The sequence below is a fragment of the Paroedura picta genome, chromosome 5 (genome assembly GCF_049243985.1).
Source record: "Paroedura picta isolate Pp20150507F chromosome 5, Ppicta_v3.0, whole genome shotgun sequence".
NCBI classification, from domain to species: domain Eukaryota; kingdom Metazoa; phylum Chordata; class Lepidosauria; order Squamata; family Gekkonidae; genus Paroedura; species Paroedura picta.
Genome location: NC_135373.1, coordinates 99,541,707 through 99,556,747, shown reverse-complemented (window position 1 = coordinate 99,556,747; position 15,041 = coordinate 99,541,707). Strand labels below are relative to the sequence as shown.

Below are 15,041 nucleotides of genomic sequence, written 5' to 3'. Positions count from 1 at the left end.
TCTATCTTCAGAGTATCATCTGAACCAGGGCCTGCTTTAGAAACACAAGAGGCCTCAAAGAATTTGATGGCCTTCTGGTCCATAGAATTGTTGTTTCTCTTCATAATAAAAGTATGGAATTCCTAGAGCATGTCTAGTCGACAAGTCCAGGACAAACACATGGGGGACACAGCAACTTTGTCATGGGTCATTAGTATGTCAGCCTTTCCAGACACAGGGCCTGGATAGAGGTACAAAACACAGCACTGGAAACGTCACCTGTCTTTGATTTGCTTTCCTCCCAGGATCCATGTGTTTGGAGCCTGGTTAAAAGGACACAGGAAACGCTTCACCTGAGTGGAACAGCTGGAAAAGAATCTGCAGCACCAGGGCACAAGAAAGATGGAGACCATTACTCACCACGGCCAACTAAGAAGGTATCTTGAAGAGCGCATAGCGGAGATCCAAACTGTGCTGGATTCCATTTATTTAAGAGTTGCCGTACAGTGCCATCCTAATCAGAGTTACTTCTTTCTCAATTCACTGGTTTCAGTGGATTGAGAAGGGTGTAACTCTGCTTGGGACTGCACTGTTAGAGTCGTCATGGCACTAGGCTGCCTTTGTATTTCAGTGACATTTCTTTCTCGATCTCTTTTTCCCAACCCCCACTAGTTTATCTAAGGCCTAATACATATTAGGAATGCTGGCTTGAGTAGGTTACATGACATAGTGGAGAAATGTTTTGCTGCTACCTGTGGCTACAAATTCTGCCATTTGGAAGTGCTTCATAATCTAAGGGAAAGGTCTTTATAGGTTGAAAAGAAAATGCTCCAACTGCACCCCATTTGACAAAAACAACCTTTAGAAAGAAGGAATAAAGGCTAAATCCCATCAAAGGCAGAAGAGCCTTTCTGTCTTTCTGTCCTGTGTTTGACATCCAGCAGAAAAGTGAACTAGCCACACACACAGCAAACACATAAACACACCCTGCTTTAAAGCCAAACTGAGCTCGACTCTCTCTTAACATCTCTAGGAGGGAACAGTTGACATACACGTTTGTTTTGAGTCACAGTGACCTTTTGTGATAGCTCAAATGCAAGCAAGAGACCCTCTGGGGCAATTTGAAATGTTACATTCTGTAAAAGGAAATTGGAAAATACTTCCAGAGCTGCAAACAAGGATGTTAGGAAATCTACAGGGCAATAGTTATTTTATGGAAAAGAAGAGACTATTACAGTGCCAGTCTTCCAGAGGAAAAATACTTGTGAATCAATGCTACCACCCTTCTGAGAGAGCTGTAATATGGAGAAGCCTACGTATTTAAAATAATGAATTCTGCCATGCATTGGAGTACTTCTCCATTCTCCAAACACACACACACACACTTTCTACAGGCATGGAAGAAGTGGCGTTAGAGAATTTAATATGTTGGAGGAAAGGAGTATGCAGCTCTTCACTGCAACCAATTTCATGTGAAGATTCATGGGGAGATGCTAGCATACAGTTTAAAACAGGGATTATCATCCTACCTGTATTGTTGTACCTTGTGAAGATGGGAGGAGTTCAGGAGCAGCTTATCATGTTACAATGCTATAGGGATTTGATCAAATGGGATTCTAAAGAGACTAACACACTTATCCAGGCACAAGCTTTTGTATTCTAGTTCCTTGAATGGCTGATTCGCACACACCTCGACATGGAAGGGAACAAACTATAAACAACAAAGACAAGTAAATATAGGTGCTGTGCTTAAAGGCTGCTAAGAAACGGTGATTGTTGGTGGGCAAATGGTACCAGGAGGAAGAGTTAAATAGCCCCTCACTGCAAACACCAGTCTGCCCCTTAAATAGCTACTGCAGCTGTGTTCCCTGAAAAAAAAATTTTTTTTGCAAAAATAATTGAGGAACTGCATGAAGTGTATCTGTTTATTGCATTACTGCTCAAAGTCCAATTGAATATGACAGAGGACTCTTCACAACAACAGTAATAGGAAAGCGCAATTATTAGATTTGCTAAATTAGTTTAACTCCTATGGGGTGAGATAAATAGATAATCAAAACTGGGCCCAGATTAGATAGTGTCAAGTTTCTTAATTCCAATCCAACAATCTCACAATGGTTTATATCTACTTTCTCTTTGGGGTGCTTTTTGTTGAAAAATGGAGGTTCTCGGGTTTGCAACAGTGTCCTAAATGTTCGTTGTCAAGCAGGACAAAATGCAGGAGGTTATTGTTGGTGGATGGTTGCATATATAGGATAAGCATGTGGGTATTATTAGATCTTGGCACTGTGCTTCCTGAGTGAGACTGAATGTGGTCCCTGGGCAAATGTTTCACTTAAAGACAGAGAGCTAATGCTCAAAGGTAGCCTCAGCCTACTGTAAGGCTATAGAAGTAACCAAAGTACCTCAGAGGTGAGGTATCTCAGAGGTAAGGTAATCTGCTTGAAAGCCTGTGACCCATAAGCTATTTCAGATTCATAATAAATATAAATATAACTCTGTACATGCACAGAGCTGTCCTTTCCAGTAACTCCTGAATGAACGACACGCTCAAATTAAAATCAATATACTTATGGGAACCAGGTAAAAACATTTCTATTTTCCCTGAGGTTTATGAAGCATTGGTTGAAGTTTTTAGTATTGCTCTGTCTTGTTTTATTCTTCTGTCTTTTAGTTGTGATTTGTTTTAAAAATACCAGAATGGTATTAAACTAGTCCAATGGTTTAAACTAGTCCAAACCATAGCTCATAACCCCAATTTCACCTCAGCTTGGTGGATTTACAGTATGGTAAATCCATCAAGAGCAACAAGGAGGCACAGTATTTATCTACATTTGGATGGAAATCATAGGCCAAAGCCAGCAGCACCATCTATGCCCTATACTCCAACCTAAAACCAGGCTGAAAGGAGACTAGAGCAGATGCAGTATCCAGGGAGAATCAGGGTTGTCCTGCCAACTTTGTCTCTATTATCTTGTCCAAAGAAAGACCAGCAGGAAATAATTGGCTACCTCAGATTTCTCTAGTGATGGTTTTCTAAATAGGTGACTATGCTTGTCAGAGGACCTTGACTTTGGTGATGAATATATGTCTAATTAAATTATTTGTGTCCCCTTAATTAAAACTCTTCAATTGGAAATGTCCCTGTTTTACTGACCAAGGAAATGTGTCCTATTGATTGATTTATGATGGACATCAGGGGTTCACTGATAGACAGGATAGACAATCATCTTGCAATAGGAGAGAGAACATCAGATCACCGACAACTTACTTGTGGAGTCCCACAGGGAGCGGTCCTCTCTCCTGTTCTATTCAACATTTTCATGCACCCTCTCACACAACTGGTACGGAAGTTTGGGCTGGGCTCCCAATAGTATGCAGATGACATCCACCTTCCTCCTGATGGATGGCCGCCCTGACTCTCCCCCAGAAGCATTAGCCAGCTGCCTGGAAGCAGTGACGAGATGGCTGAAGCAGAGTCGCCTGAAGCTCAATCCTTCAAAGACGGAGGTCCTGTGGCTGGGTAAGAAGGGCCCATGTGAGGAAGCGCGTCTGCCCACCCTGGATGGCATAGAGCTAACTACAGCTCACTCTGCCAGGAACCTGGGTGTGATCCTGGATGCTTCCCTCACAATGAAAGCCCAGATCTTGAAGGTAGCACAGCTGGCATTCTTCCATCTCCGCCAAGCTACTAGCGCCCTACTTGGCCCCAGAACACCTAGCCACAGTGATCCACATGACGGTCACCTCCAGGCTGGATTTCTGTAACTCGCTCTACGCAGGCCTGCCCTTAGCCTTGACCCGGAAACTACAGGTGGTCCAAAATGCAGCGGCCAGGATCCTCACAGCGACACCGTGGAGATCCTGCATCCGGCCCATACTGCATCAATTGCAATGGTTGCCAGTTGAATACCGGATCAGGTTAAAGGTTCTGGTAATTACCTTCAAGGCCATACGCGGTCAGGACCCAGTGTACCTGAGGGACCGCCTCCCTGCCTATGCCCCCAAAAGAGCTTTATGCTCTGCCGCCACCAACAGGCTACTGGACCCTGGCCCAAAAGAAGTTCACTTGGCCTTGACCAGGGCCAGAGCATTCTCTGTCCTGGCACCCACCTGGTGGAACGAGCTCCCAGAGGCGATCAGGGCCCCGACAGGGCTAAAACAGTTCCGCAGGGCCTGCAAAAGGGAGCTCTTCCACCAGGCATTTGGCTGAGGCCAGGCCAACCAACCAACATCTGCAGGGCCCCTGCTCCCCCTCCCCCCAAAAACCCACTAAGACTCCTGGACCTGTTCAAGTTACCACTGTTTATGTTATAGAATCATAGAGTTGGAAGGGGCCATACAGGCCATCAAGTCCAACCCCCATCTAGTCCAACGCACGATCAGCCCAAAGCATCCTAAAGCATCCTAAAGTTATGATATAGTGTTATGTTATACTGTCACCCAGTTCATCAATTAATAATATTAATGTTATTATATGTATGGTTTCATGTATAGTTTCAGTTATATGCAAACCACTCTGAGCCTTCGGGGAGGGCGGTATATAAATATGAATAAATAAATAAATCTAGCATACAAGATTTTAGAATTCTATTGACAGAATTCTATTGACCCCAAGGCCAGGTGATAAAAGAACCAGATGTGACGGTGGCCATTTGTAGGCTCTCAGCTACATCACAGCCATTGTCCAAATGAATTTGAGGGATTTTCTTGGCTTGAAAAAAAAAAGGAAACTTTGCAAAAGTTCCACAGTTAATCTTCCATTCCTGGAAATGTAAAGGCTTAACGAGTGCCGAAGTACTTTAAACAGCTGAGCTGGGAATGAACTAGCTGATGTAATGGTACCAGGAAAGCAGGATTTCTTTGCCACCCATAGCGGTCAGAGAAGCTATGAAATCCCGTGCAAGCCCAGACAAGGTGCCCTCTGCATGAATGTTGAAATCACCCGGAACAGTCAGTCTGGGTATTTCCAGCGTCCTCCAAGATTACCATTGCAGGGGCAGACGGGGTACTCAGCAGGGAATGAGGCAACCAATCTATCTCCGGAATCCGGCCTAAGGAACAGACAGTCAGGGCCAGCTATAGTTCGCACAGGGAATATATGAACGGAGAAAGACTCACAGAGAATGATAGCCGCCCTTCCCCTCCCTAGCCCCCAGGGCAGAGTTGATGAAGGTCTGCATAACCAGGTATTAACTGAGACAGGTACATCATTTTATGGCATGCAAGTCAGATCAATTTTCTCTTCCTAACTACCCAGCCAGGAATGGTTTTATTCCTCACTGGTCTGGTATAATACACTACTAAGAGCAGAAGCAAAGGCGGTAGATGCCTTTACCCTAACATCTCTCGGGATGGAACATAGCTTGTTTTACTGTTGCAAACCACCTCGATCCCACTAGTGGGGAGGGGCAGAATAAACATCAAATTATTTAAAAACAAACAGAATAGAATAATGCATTTCACATACAGACGGAGGGTGGAGAGACCTTTTCATCACTCTGTGCTCCTTGGAGGAAAAGAGGGATAAAAACATTAAGGAAGAAACCAAGCTGTTGGTTGAAAACTGTAGAACTTTATGCTGTAGTGTGGTCAATCACCGACTGTTTCTTTTAGCTTTAACTTAGTACTACTGCTTTCATTTGATAAAGGCTGCTGTTCTGTGAACACTTACCTGGATGTAAACCCCCTTGAACCCAGAAGGTCTTATTTCTGAGTAGATACCTTTGTTCTGTAATAATATGGTGCTATTACTGTGTGGGGTTCCTTTCAATTGAGAGTATGGGGTGAAAAAAAACTGTATATAAAGGGATACAAGTGTGCCCTGACCCCACACTTTCTCCTCCCTGTTTTCCAGGCTATCAGTGAGCAGTCAAATGACTCCTCCTCCACACATAAGAGTGTGGGTTACTTCCTCTGAGCATAACATGGGATATTATGGCAGTGATCATAGAGGAGTGTTTGTTTTCTTTGGGTCGATAGACCTCTAATCCATAATAGGACAAACTGCCAGATAGATCAGGTATAAAACAGCCAGCATTCCTTGGAGTACCTGGATTATTTATTTGTTTGTTTGTTTATTTGCATTTATATACCACCCTCCCCGAAGGCTCAGGACGGTTTACATAGAACTGAAAAAATATATACAAGAAATATTCATTGGTCGATAGATGTAGATTGCTTACATACCCACCTACCCGCAGGATTAGGATGAGCAATGTGATGGTTTGCTTGTATCATGAGTTTAACTTGCTGTTTTGTTCATTCTACTAGCATCAGGAAGTACAACTAAAGTACTAGTGATGTTTACAGGTCCAACAAATTATCACTACTATTGAATGCTGTTTACTGCAGTTTAGTGCAGAACTAAACTTGATTTGACCAGATTCAAATGGGTAGCCGTGTTGGTCTAAAGTAACTCACTCCCTGAATACATTTTTGTTTGGTTTTAAAGATGCTACTGGACTCTGATTTTGATTTGACCAGCAGTTTATCCACAGGAAATACCAGAACATTTTAGTCTCATGAGGCAAAAACATGAAAGACATTTCCAGCTGAAGAATTTTAATGAAAAAGGCACAAATAACAATTTAATTAGACATATGTTCATCACCAAAGTCAGTCAAATGACCTCTGAAAAAAATAGCTCTGAAGTGTTACATGAAACTCTGAAGCTGCAAGATCTGCTACAGAGAACATTAATGGCAATCTTATTTTAATTAAAGGGACACAAATAATTTAATTAGACCTATGTTAATCACCAGTGTCAAAATGACCATGGGCAGGAATAGTTTCAAAGTGTTTATGGGTTACTTGTAACTCTAAAGCTCCAGGATCCACTACAGAGTATATTAATGGCTATCTCGTTTCTCTTTAATTTCTAGGACTGTCATGGAAGGAGCCTGGATATTCAAGGTGGGCTACAGAGCCAGAGAAACCATGGGGAAGGGCACGCACCATCTATGTTCAGAAGGCACACAGATCCTGTGCAGCAGCCACAGGTACAGAAGGCGTGCCTGTCAGACACAGAAGCTGTTTTAATGCAGGGCCACACCCCCACCATGGTGGCAGCAGCAGCCACCCATCTTGCTCCATTTGCTGCTGCCTCCATCTCCCAAATTCCGCTCCATCCTTTCCCTCACCCAGGGCTGCCGAGGGCCACCATGGGCACCTGGGCAAATATTTGCTCCTCCCCCCATATGGCCCTGATCCAAATGAAATATCAGAACAAGACAAATAACTCCCTCTGTCTGTCCATTTGTAGCAGACATAACTTATCAGAAAATAAAACTAGGAATATCAAAATTGGCCATAAAGTCAGGCTAGTGACTAAGCCCATCTTGCAGGCAATTGACTTCTAAAGGAACTTTATTCTCAACAAGGACCTTTATTCAAGATGATCATGGGAGTTCCAGGACCAAAAACGAAAGGAACTGGAATATCTTGGCCCAGGTAATCTCCAAGCCACCCACCCCCAATGATATTTGCAGTGGAAGCTAAGCTTGTGTAGTGTTGGATTGGATCTTGGAAGCCCGATGTCTTTGGGCTAGCCTCACTGAGCTCACAGGGTTGTGAAGGCAAAGTGGAGGAGAGCAAAACAACGTAAAGCATTTTGGGTCCTTCTTGGGAAGAAAGGCAGGATATAAATAAAGTAAGTAGATATTCTAACTTCTGTTCCCCATTTGTTACCACTAATGCAGATGTTCTATTATTATGCATGTAGAAAAAGCACATGTAAAAATCTTGCTCCAAGGTGAGGGCCAGCATGGTGGAGCGGTGGCTTCTAATCTGGAGAACCCGGTTTGATTCACCACTACTCCACATGCAACCAGCTGGGTGACTTTAGCCTAGTCATGGTTCTGTCAGAGCTATTTCAGCCCCACCTATCTCGCAGGGTGTCTGTTGTAGGGAGAGGAAAGGAAGGCGATTGAAAGCTGCTTTGAGCATCTGTCAGGTAGTGAAAAGCGGGATATAAGAACCAAGCCGCCTTCATCCTCCACTCAGGCGTTACAGAGCCAACAAAATAAAAAAATTCTGTATAGTTTATATGGTTTCAGACATGACCTCAGAGTGGTTACATAGCATCAGCCCATGAAATATGTTGAGACCCATCCTGTAAGGTGGCCTTTCTCAACTTTTTTACCAATGAGAAACCGTTGAAACATTCTTCAGACTTCAAGAAATTCCAGAATTGGTGCATCAGCTTTCTATTTTTGTTCTGAGTGTGATTTAACCACACAATAAGGGAATCATCTGTCCGTAACTTGAAAGGCCAACCCCACAGGTACAGATGTGGCTTCTCAGGAGCCCAGACAATGGCAAGGTATTTCTTCTGTATCCTGGAGCAATTCTGCTACCTTGGCAACAGGTGCCTGCTCATCACAGCTACAGGGTGAGACAGCTTATTCCCGCCCTCCACCCCACATAGACACAGCTCTCAGTCCTCTCATGCTGAGAATAAAAGTCCTTTAGAAGTCAATTGCCTGCAAGATGGGCTTAGTCACTAGCCTGACTTTATGAGTTTCAAATACATTTTGACATAGTTCAGTCCAGACTGCCTTGTCTGACCATTGTTTCTGGAGTCACTTAACAGTACCGCCCACTCAGTGAACTCTGGAATAACCTTTCTGTAGTAACTCACCAAGAAAAGACTGAATTTGATTCTTGGAGAAGGCCATTTTTTCAGTTTGTTTCTATTCTGGACACCAGAGGTTGGATTCTCCCCTGCCCCACTTTGAGTCCCCTAAACACAAATTTTGGTTGCTCAGAAGGCTTTCAGCACAAGTCCTGTCTCCTGTAGGCTCTTTATGGCAGTCTGTACATGCTCAAGGAACTGGAAAACTTGTCATCTGAAAATGCCACCACAAATGCCACCAGTAAAGCAGGTGGTCTGCTAGGTGCTAGAACATCATGGGGACACCACTCAACCTGAAGGCAATACAGGGAACTCGGAAAAGCCCAAGTGAGTGCTGAAGGCTCTTTTCTCCTAAGCGGCCACCCCCAATTTTGATCTACAAGTACCCCTTGGTGACATGTGACTCTGAAGCTCCCAGATCTACTACAGAGAACATTAATGGTGATCTTATTTTTCTTTAATTTCTAGGAAAGGCTTGGTAGGAGCCTGGATATTCAAGGTGGGCTACAGAGCCTGAGAAACCATGGAGAAGGGCATGCACCATCTATGTTCCGAAGGCACACAGATCCTGTACAGCAGCCACAGGTACAAAAGGTGTACCTGTCAGACACAGAAGCTGCTTCCACGCAGGGCCACATCCCTACCTTAGCAGTAGCAGCAAGTGGTCTTGTGGTATCCAGGGCTTTTGGGTTTTGTTCTTGATCAGAACCACCACTACCACCCCCCTCTAAAGCCATCTACACTTGCAGCCATCCCAACCTCCACTGGCTGTGAATTCAGCAATTAAGGTGAAATTAACATCTTCTTTTAAAATCTCCATTAAGCAGAGGTGGGACTCAAAATGCCAGTCTGCATTGGGTGTCTAGGAAGGTCACCCCAATCAAGAACTGGATTTAGTAGTTCTAGAAAATTCAGCAAATCTAAAATATCAGAAATATCTGTGCAACAGTAGTATGGCTTTGATATATAGACTGTGAAACAAACAAGAAGCAATTAGTGTGCATTTACTGCGTGCAGAATATTTGAAAAGAAAATCATTGGCTTGGGGAAGGCACATGATAGGCGGCTGAGATCTAACGTATTTCTTTCTGTTTTTGTTTTATTAGCGGACACAGTGGGTCCGTGCCATGTATGACTTTGAAGCCGTGGAGTGTGATGAACTAGCATTTTGCAATGGAGATATCATAGAAGTTCTGGATAGTTCCGATCCCTCTTGGTGGAAAGGCTGTTTACACGGAGAATTTGGTCTGTTTCCTGCCAACTACGTAACACCTGTGAATCCACACTGTTTGTAATTGTGTATGTTGTAATGAGGCCGTTACATCATGTCAACAGAAGAAACTTCCTTACACACAGCCTTTGCGACACACAGTTTTTAGAGTAATAACTTATTGGCTGGCTTTGTTTCTTTTGTGCTTAATGGTAGCAAAAGATTGGGCTTGTCAAACAGACCACTCTGAGTTTACATTTGACATTTATCAAATCCAAACCAACTTGTTCCTTGCCTTCCATCCCTTTGTCTTAGACAATTCCTTAAAAGCAGCTCGGGGTTTCACTTCAATCAAAACTGTGTACCAGACCAGGTTCTGTCTGTTAGAACACAAGATACACCATGCAAATTTTTATCGTACTTGAATACCATTCTACTTCATAGGGTGTGTACCAACGTATATAATTTAAACACTGAGCTTTGGGATTGCAGTCAGCATGTTTTATTGAAACATGACATCTTTCCTCACATATTGAGCTTGTAGGAAACCCACATTTTTGCAGAAAACCTGGTTGTGCACAGCTCTGATTGGTTAAAACTAATGTTGTCATGGAACAATTTTTCAGCTTTTTAAAATTGTGCACTTTCCAAATAATTAATAGATAACAAAATGTGTACGTATGGCTCTTGATAGAAAAAGTGCCTGCAATATGGGAGGACAAAGTAGCATTCAACTGACCCAATATTCAATTCACCAATGGGTAAATGTGTAATTAGCATTAGCATTCCAAACCGAGAAAGAAACAGGATTCTCTCAATTGGTGAAAAATACACAGCATATCCTACTTTTTCTGGCTTGTCAGTGTGCACTTTTTATTATAAGTTTTTAGTAGATGCTGGCATGAAAGCTTTGCAGTGTCGTCATGTAGGCATGCTTCTCTTCAAGACATTGCAGCAAAGTTGCATGTATGTTTTTGCTTAATTTAACCGATAATCACCTGAGAACATTTTTAAAAAAAATTTTATTCTTGAAACTGGATTTGAGATTTAATGTCGCTGTTCTTATTCACCACCACCTCTGCGCCACTGCCAAAAGAAAAATTCTTGGAATCGTGAGCTGCAATTCAGTGAGGCAGACATACTCACACATAGGGTTTCCTCATTCTAGTTATAGAATGGAAAAGAGACCCCTTGAAGAGTTCTGCTGTAGTCAACAGAAGCTCCATATTTGTAAAAATGGGCTTTGGATGACCAATATATAATCTCCTTTAACTGTAGAAACTCATAAAGGTATATGGTACAGCAACTATGCAAACATATCAATCTTATAGCAGTTGCATTGCAAAGGCTTCCCCCACAGGATCCTTGGAATTGTCATATAGAGAGGATACAGAGAATGCTACAATTTCTAGGCTTTCTTGCAGAGAGTTAATTACTATTAAGCCCATTTAAATCTATGGTGTAGATCAGGGGTAGTCAACCTGTGGTCCTCCAGATGTCCATGGACTACAATTCCCACGAGCCCCTGCCAGTGTTTGCTGGCAGGGTATCATGGGAATTGTAGTCCATGGACATCTGGAGGACCACAGGTTGACTACCCCTGTGTTCTCAGTCTGTTCCAAGTCACGCTTAATGTATGTGATAACAATACGATCATAGTTTCGAGAGGGCAGCAGTCTTGATCTGCAGTGGAACAGCTAGATTCGAGTCCAGTAGCACTTCGGAGACCGACACATTTTTAGGTGTATGCGCTCTCAAGATTCAGAGCTACCTGATGAATGCAGTTTTGTCTCTCAAAAACATACTTCTGCAAGATCTAGCAATAAGATCATGAGTACTTCAGACATTATATATATATCCCAAATGTTTCAGGGATACTGCCCATTTATTTATTTGAGGAAGATCTGCATCTCTCTGGGGCTAACAGTGGCTACCAAGCCATTTCTCATTGGGTGTGGCTTAAGGGCTCCCCCTCCCACACGAGGGTCCTAGTCCAAACTGAGCTCCTACACATCTGAAAATCAATGTTAAGCAATGGCTGGGATCTCGGAACTTGCAGTGCATGCTTGTTTGGCTATATGGCTCTTTTTTACCTGTTGAATGCTGATCATCTAGCCATTGATCAGCATCCACATTCTGCTTTCTGTCAAAAAGGGTTCTAGTGCTATATTATTTGTACCTTTTAGAGGGGTTCCTATGAGAGGCTCCCCTGTAATCCTGAGAATGTATAAAGTTATGATCAGTAAATGTATTTTATGTATGTCTTCTATGCAATCAAGACAGAAACTGTTTAGCACAATAAAAACCAAGAGAAAATGATAAAACAAAAAAGAGAAATAGAAACTGTCATGAATAATTTATTTTATTTTCAAGAGCCAGCTTGGTGTAGTGGTTAAGAGCAGAGGTCTCTAATCTGGAGAACCGGGTTTGCTTCCCCACTCCTCTTCATACAGCCAGCTGGATGACCTTGGGCTAGTCACAATTCTGTCAGAGCTCTCTCAGTCTTACCTATCTGTTGTGGGTAGAGAAAGGGAAGGCGATTGTAAGTCCCCCTGAGACAACTTCCGGTAGTAAAATGTGGGGTACAAAAAAAAAAATCCGCTCTTCTTTCCCCTACATCAAGGGTAGTCAACCTGTGGCCCTCCAGATGTTCATGGACTACAATTCCCATGAGCCCTTGCCAGCAAATGCTGGCAGGGGCTCATGGGCATTGTAGTCCATGAACATCTGGAGGGCCACAGGTTGACTACCCTTGCCCTACATGGTCACTAGGGCACTTACAGTCCAAAATAAAGCACTGTCAGAGCATGTTCATGCCCAAGTTCAAATAGTTGATACAAATACCCAAAGAAGAGTACCGGAATCATCAGCAGTAAAAGAGAAAAACAATACTACTTCTAAAACAGCAGGAAAAGTTTTGATTACTCGCCAAAAATGGCTTTTAAAGATAGGCCACATGAATGTCCTTGGGAAAGGGTGTTGCATAATTGAGATACTGTCAGTGTCTTCATCCCGCTCACCCTCCGAAGACAAGAGTACCCAAAGCAGGGCGTTGGTGGATGACCTCGATAAACAAGCTTGTTCAGGAGAATGCAATGGAAGGTTAATCTAAAATCCTAAAACCATGTATCTAAGCAAGCTAGTATACATAGGATATGTGGAGGAACCTATATTCTTCACTATCATAGGATTTAGGCAAGAAAGGATTTTACATCACTGCAATTAAATATCAAAGTACAGAACTATGCCACAGTCATTAATAAACTCCCATACTCATAAATAATCCATCATGAACAAACTCCCATACTTGTAACTGAGACAACTGAAATACATATAAAATCATTGACATTTGCATACATGGTACTACTATCAGAAGATCTGTAATGTTGTTTAATTCAGTAATAATGGTTAAAGGAATAATGTATCAAGGATGAACTGGTTTACAAAGTATGAGGATAGGGCAGTCTTATCTAGTAATAACCATGCCTCCCGGAAAAAAAATGGGGTTCCTACTCAGGCTTGCAGTCAGTTATTCTTCTTTCCCTGTAGTAAGAGATTTATTTATTTATAATTACATTTATATATCACTGCTCCCTGCAAAAGCAGGTTCACAACATAAGATAATAAAACATCAACCATAAAACCATAAATACATATAGATGTGAGACATCATTATACTGTGTATTTCCTTGTTCCAACTCCACTATCAATGGCCAAGCAAGCAAGAAAAGACACAATGTGACAATGTCATGTCACATGCTTTCCTTTTAGAACATTATAGATATTGAAGATGAAGACGGTACTGGATCTGGGATGCCTGTTTTGACTGCATCTAATCTGAACCTCAGTCCCGAATGTTGATATTAGGTAAAGGGAACCTGAACATAAAGTTTGGATTTCTATTGTCCCAAGGGCAAAAGGTTAACTCTGCAATCCTTAACAACCGATCATTTTACCAATCTTCCATTAGTAATCAAAGGAATTATTCTTTTCTTACCAACTTTTGCTGAGCGTTTTGTGCCAAAAAATGGCCTTGTTTTCCCTTTGTGCTCTGTCAGCTAAAGTTGCTGGAGATGTCCCAGAATTACAACTGGCCTCCAGATGGCAGAGCAGTTCCCCTGGAGAAAATGGCTTTATACCCCGCTTAGCTCCCTTGCCTCCTCACCTTGATGCTCCATCCCCTAAATCCCCAGGAATTTCCTAACCCAGAGCTGGCAACCCTACTCTCAGCTCTTACACCCATTTTATTATCTTTTTTCATGCACTATCATGGTTGCTAGTGAAAAGTATTAAACTAAATATTTAGATCTGGCTTGTCTTCTATTTATCTGCTTTGCAATCTGGAAACAATTTTAGGAAACTTTGAACGGTCTAGAAAACCACCTGGAAAGAAAATGAAACACAGGAAATGTTAATTAAGCCTCTTTTAACTGAGATTCATGAATTAGATTTCTGTAGACATTAATCATCAAATAAGCACTCCTATCTCAGAAATGCAGGGTGAAATTTTGTCTCATTATTCTTTTTTTTAAATCCGTCATTTCTTGTTCATTTTCTAAGTAGAACATTGATTCGATGCCAATCTAAATGGCACTGGTTTCATGGTGAGAAAAATAAAATTCCTTGGTACAAAATATTGCAGTAGAGAGTGACAGGAAGATGCAGTACAGAAGTGCAACCTCAATAGACAGCGTGGCCAACAACACTGCTCATGCAAAAGCTGCACCAAAATAATGCAGATGGGTCCTTAGTAGTACCTGACCTTCAATAACGGGCACTGAAAGAAACACATTAATGCACATTGTGAGGCCTTGTGCAGTCCATGCGCAGCACATTCCCTCTGGTGCTGCCTCGGGCATTCACTTGTACTTACCCCACCTACCAAGAATGCCTTCAAGCGCTTCCACACCGTTCCAACCCCAGCTCCACATCTCTGGGACCAAGACACCAAAGTGAGGCATGACTCTAGAATGGCAAGCAAACAAACAAACCTCTTGTGGCACTTTAAAGACTGCCAGAATAATTATTCCAGTACCTGCTTTTATGGTCTAACATTCACCTTTTCAGATATACTGAGTGGATCCTCACTATGCAGTCATTTTATGAAAAGAGATTAGATCAATCTTGTCAGATCTTAGAAGCTAAGCAGACGTGGCCCTAGTTAGAATTTAGACGGGAGACCGCAAAGGAAGTCCAGGGTCCTTGCACAGAGGCAGG

The 15,041-nt window shown here is 42.4% G+C and overlaps 1 protein-coding gene and 1 long non-coding RNA gene across 7 annotated transcripts in view; one reads left to right on the top strand and one right to left on the bottom strand.

Moving 5' to 3' along the window:
• GRAP2 (GRB2 related adaptor protein 2) overlaps positions 1-10,103 on the top strand; it is a 65,432-nt gene extending 55,329 nt beyond the window's left edge. For all 4 annotated transcript variants that reach the window (XM_077339432.1, XM_077339431.1, XM_077339433.1 and 1 more), the window contains 4 exons: positions 285-416; positions 6,864-6,980; positions 9,083-9,199; positions 9,721-10,103. In XM_077339432.1, coding sequence (XP_077195547.1) covers positions 285-416; positions 6,864-6,980; positions 9,083-9,199; positions 9,721-9,909 — 555 coding nt within the window. In that variant the 3' untranslated portion in view covers positions 9,910-10,103. The remainder of the gene's footprint in view (positions 1-284; positions 417-6,863; positions 6,981-9,082; positions 9,200-9,720) is intronic.
• Positions 10,104-12,180: 2,077 nt separating this feature from the next.
• LOC143838308 (uncharacterized) overlaps positions 12,181-15,041 on the bottom strand; it is a 29,987-nt gene continuing 27,126 nt past the window's right edge. For 2 of the 3 annotated variants that reach the window (XR_013231326.1, XR_013231328.1), the window contains one exon: positions 12,530-14,789. This is a non-coding gene — a long non-coding RNA (uncharacterized LOC143838308). Of the gene's footprint in view, positions 12,337-12,529; positions 14,790-15,041 lie in introns of those variants that run through there. The other variant, XR_013231327.1, reaches the window with a different exon arrangement.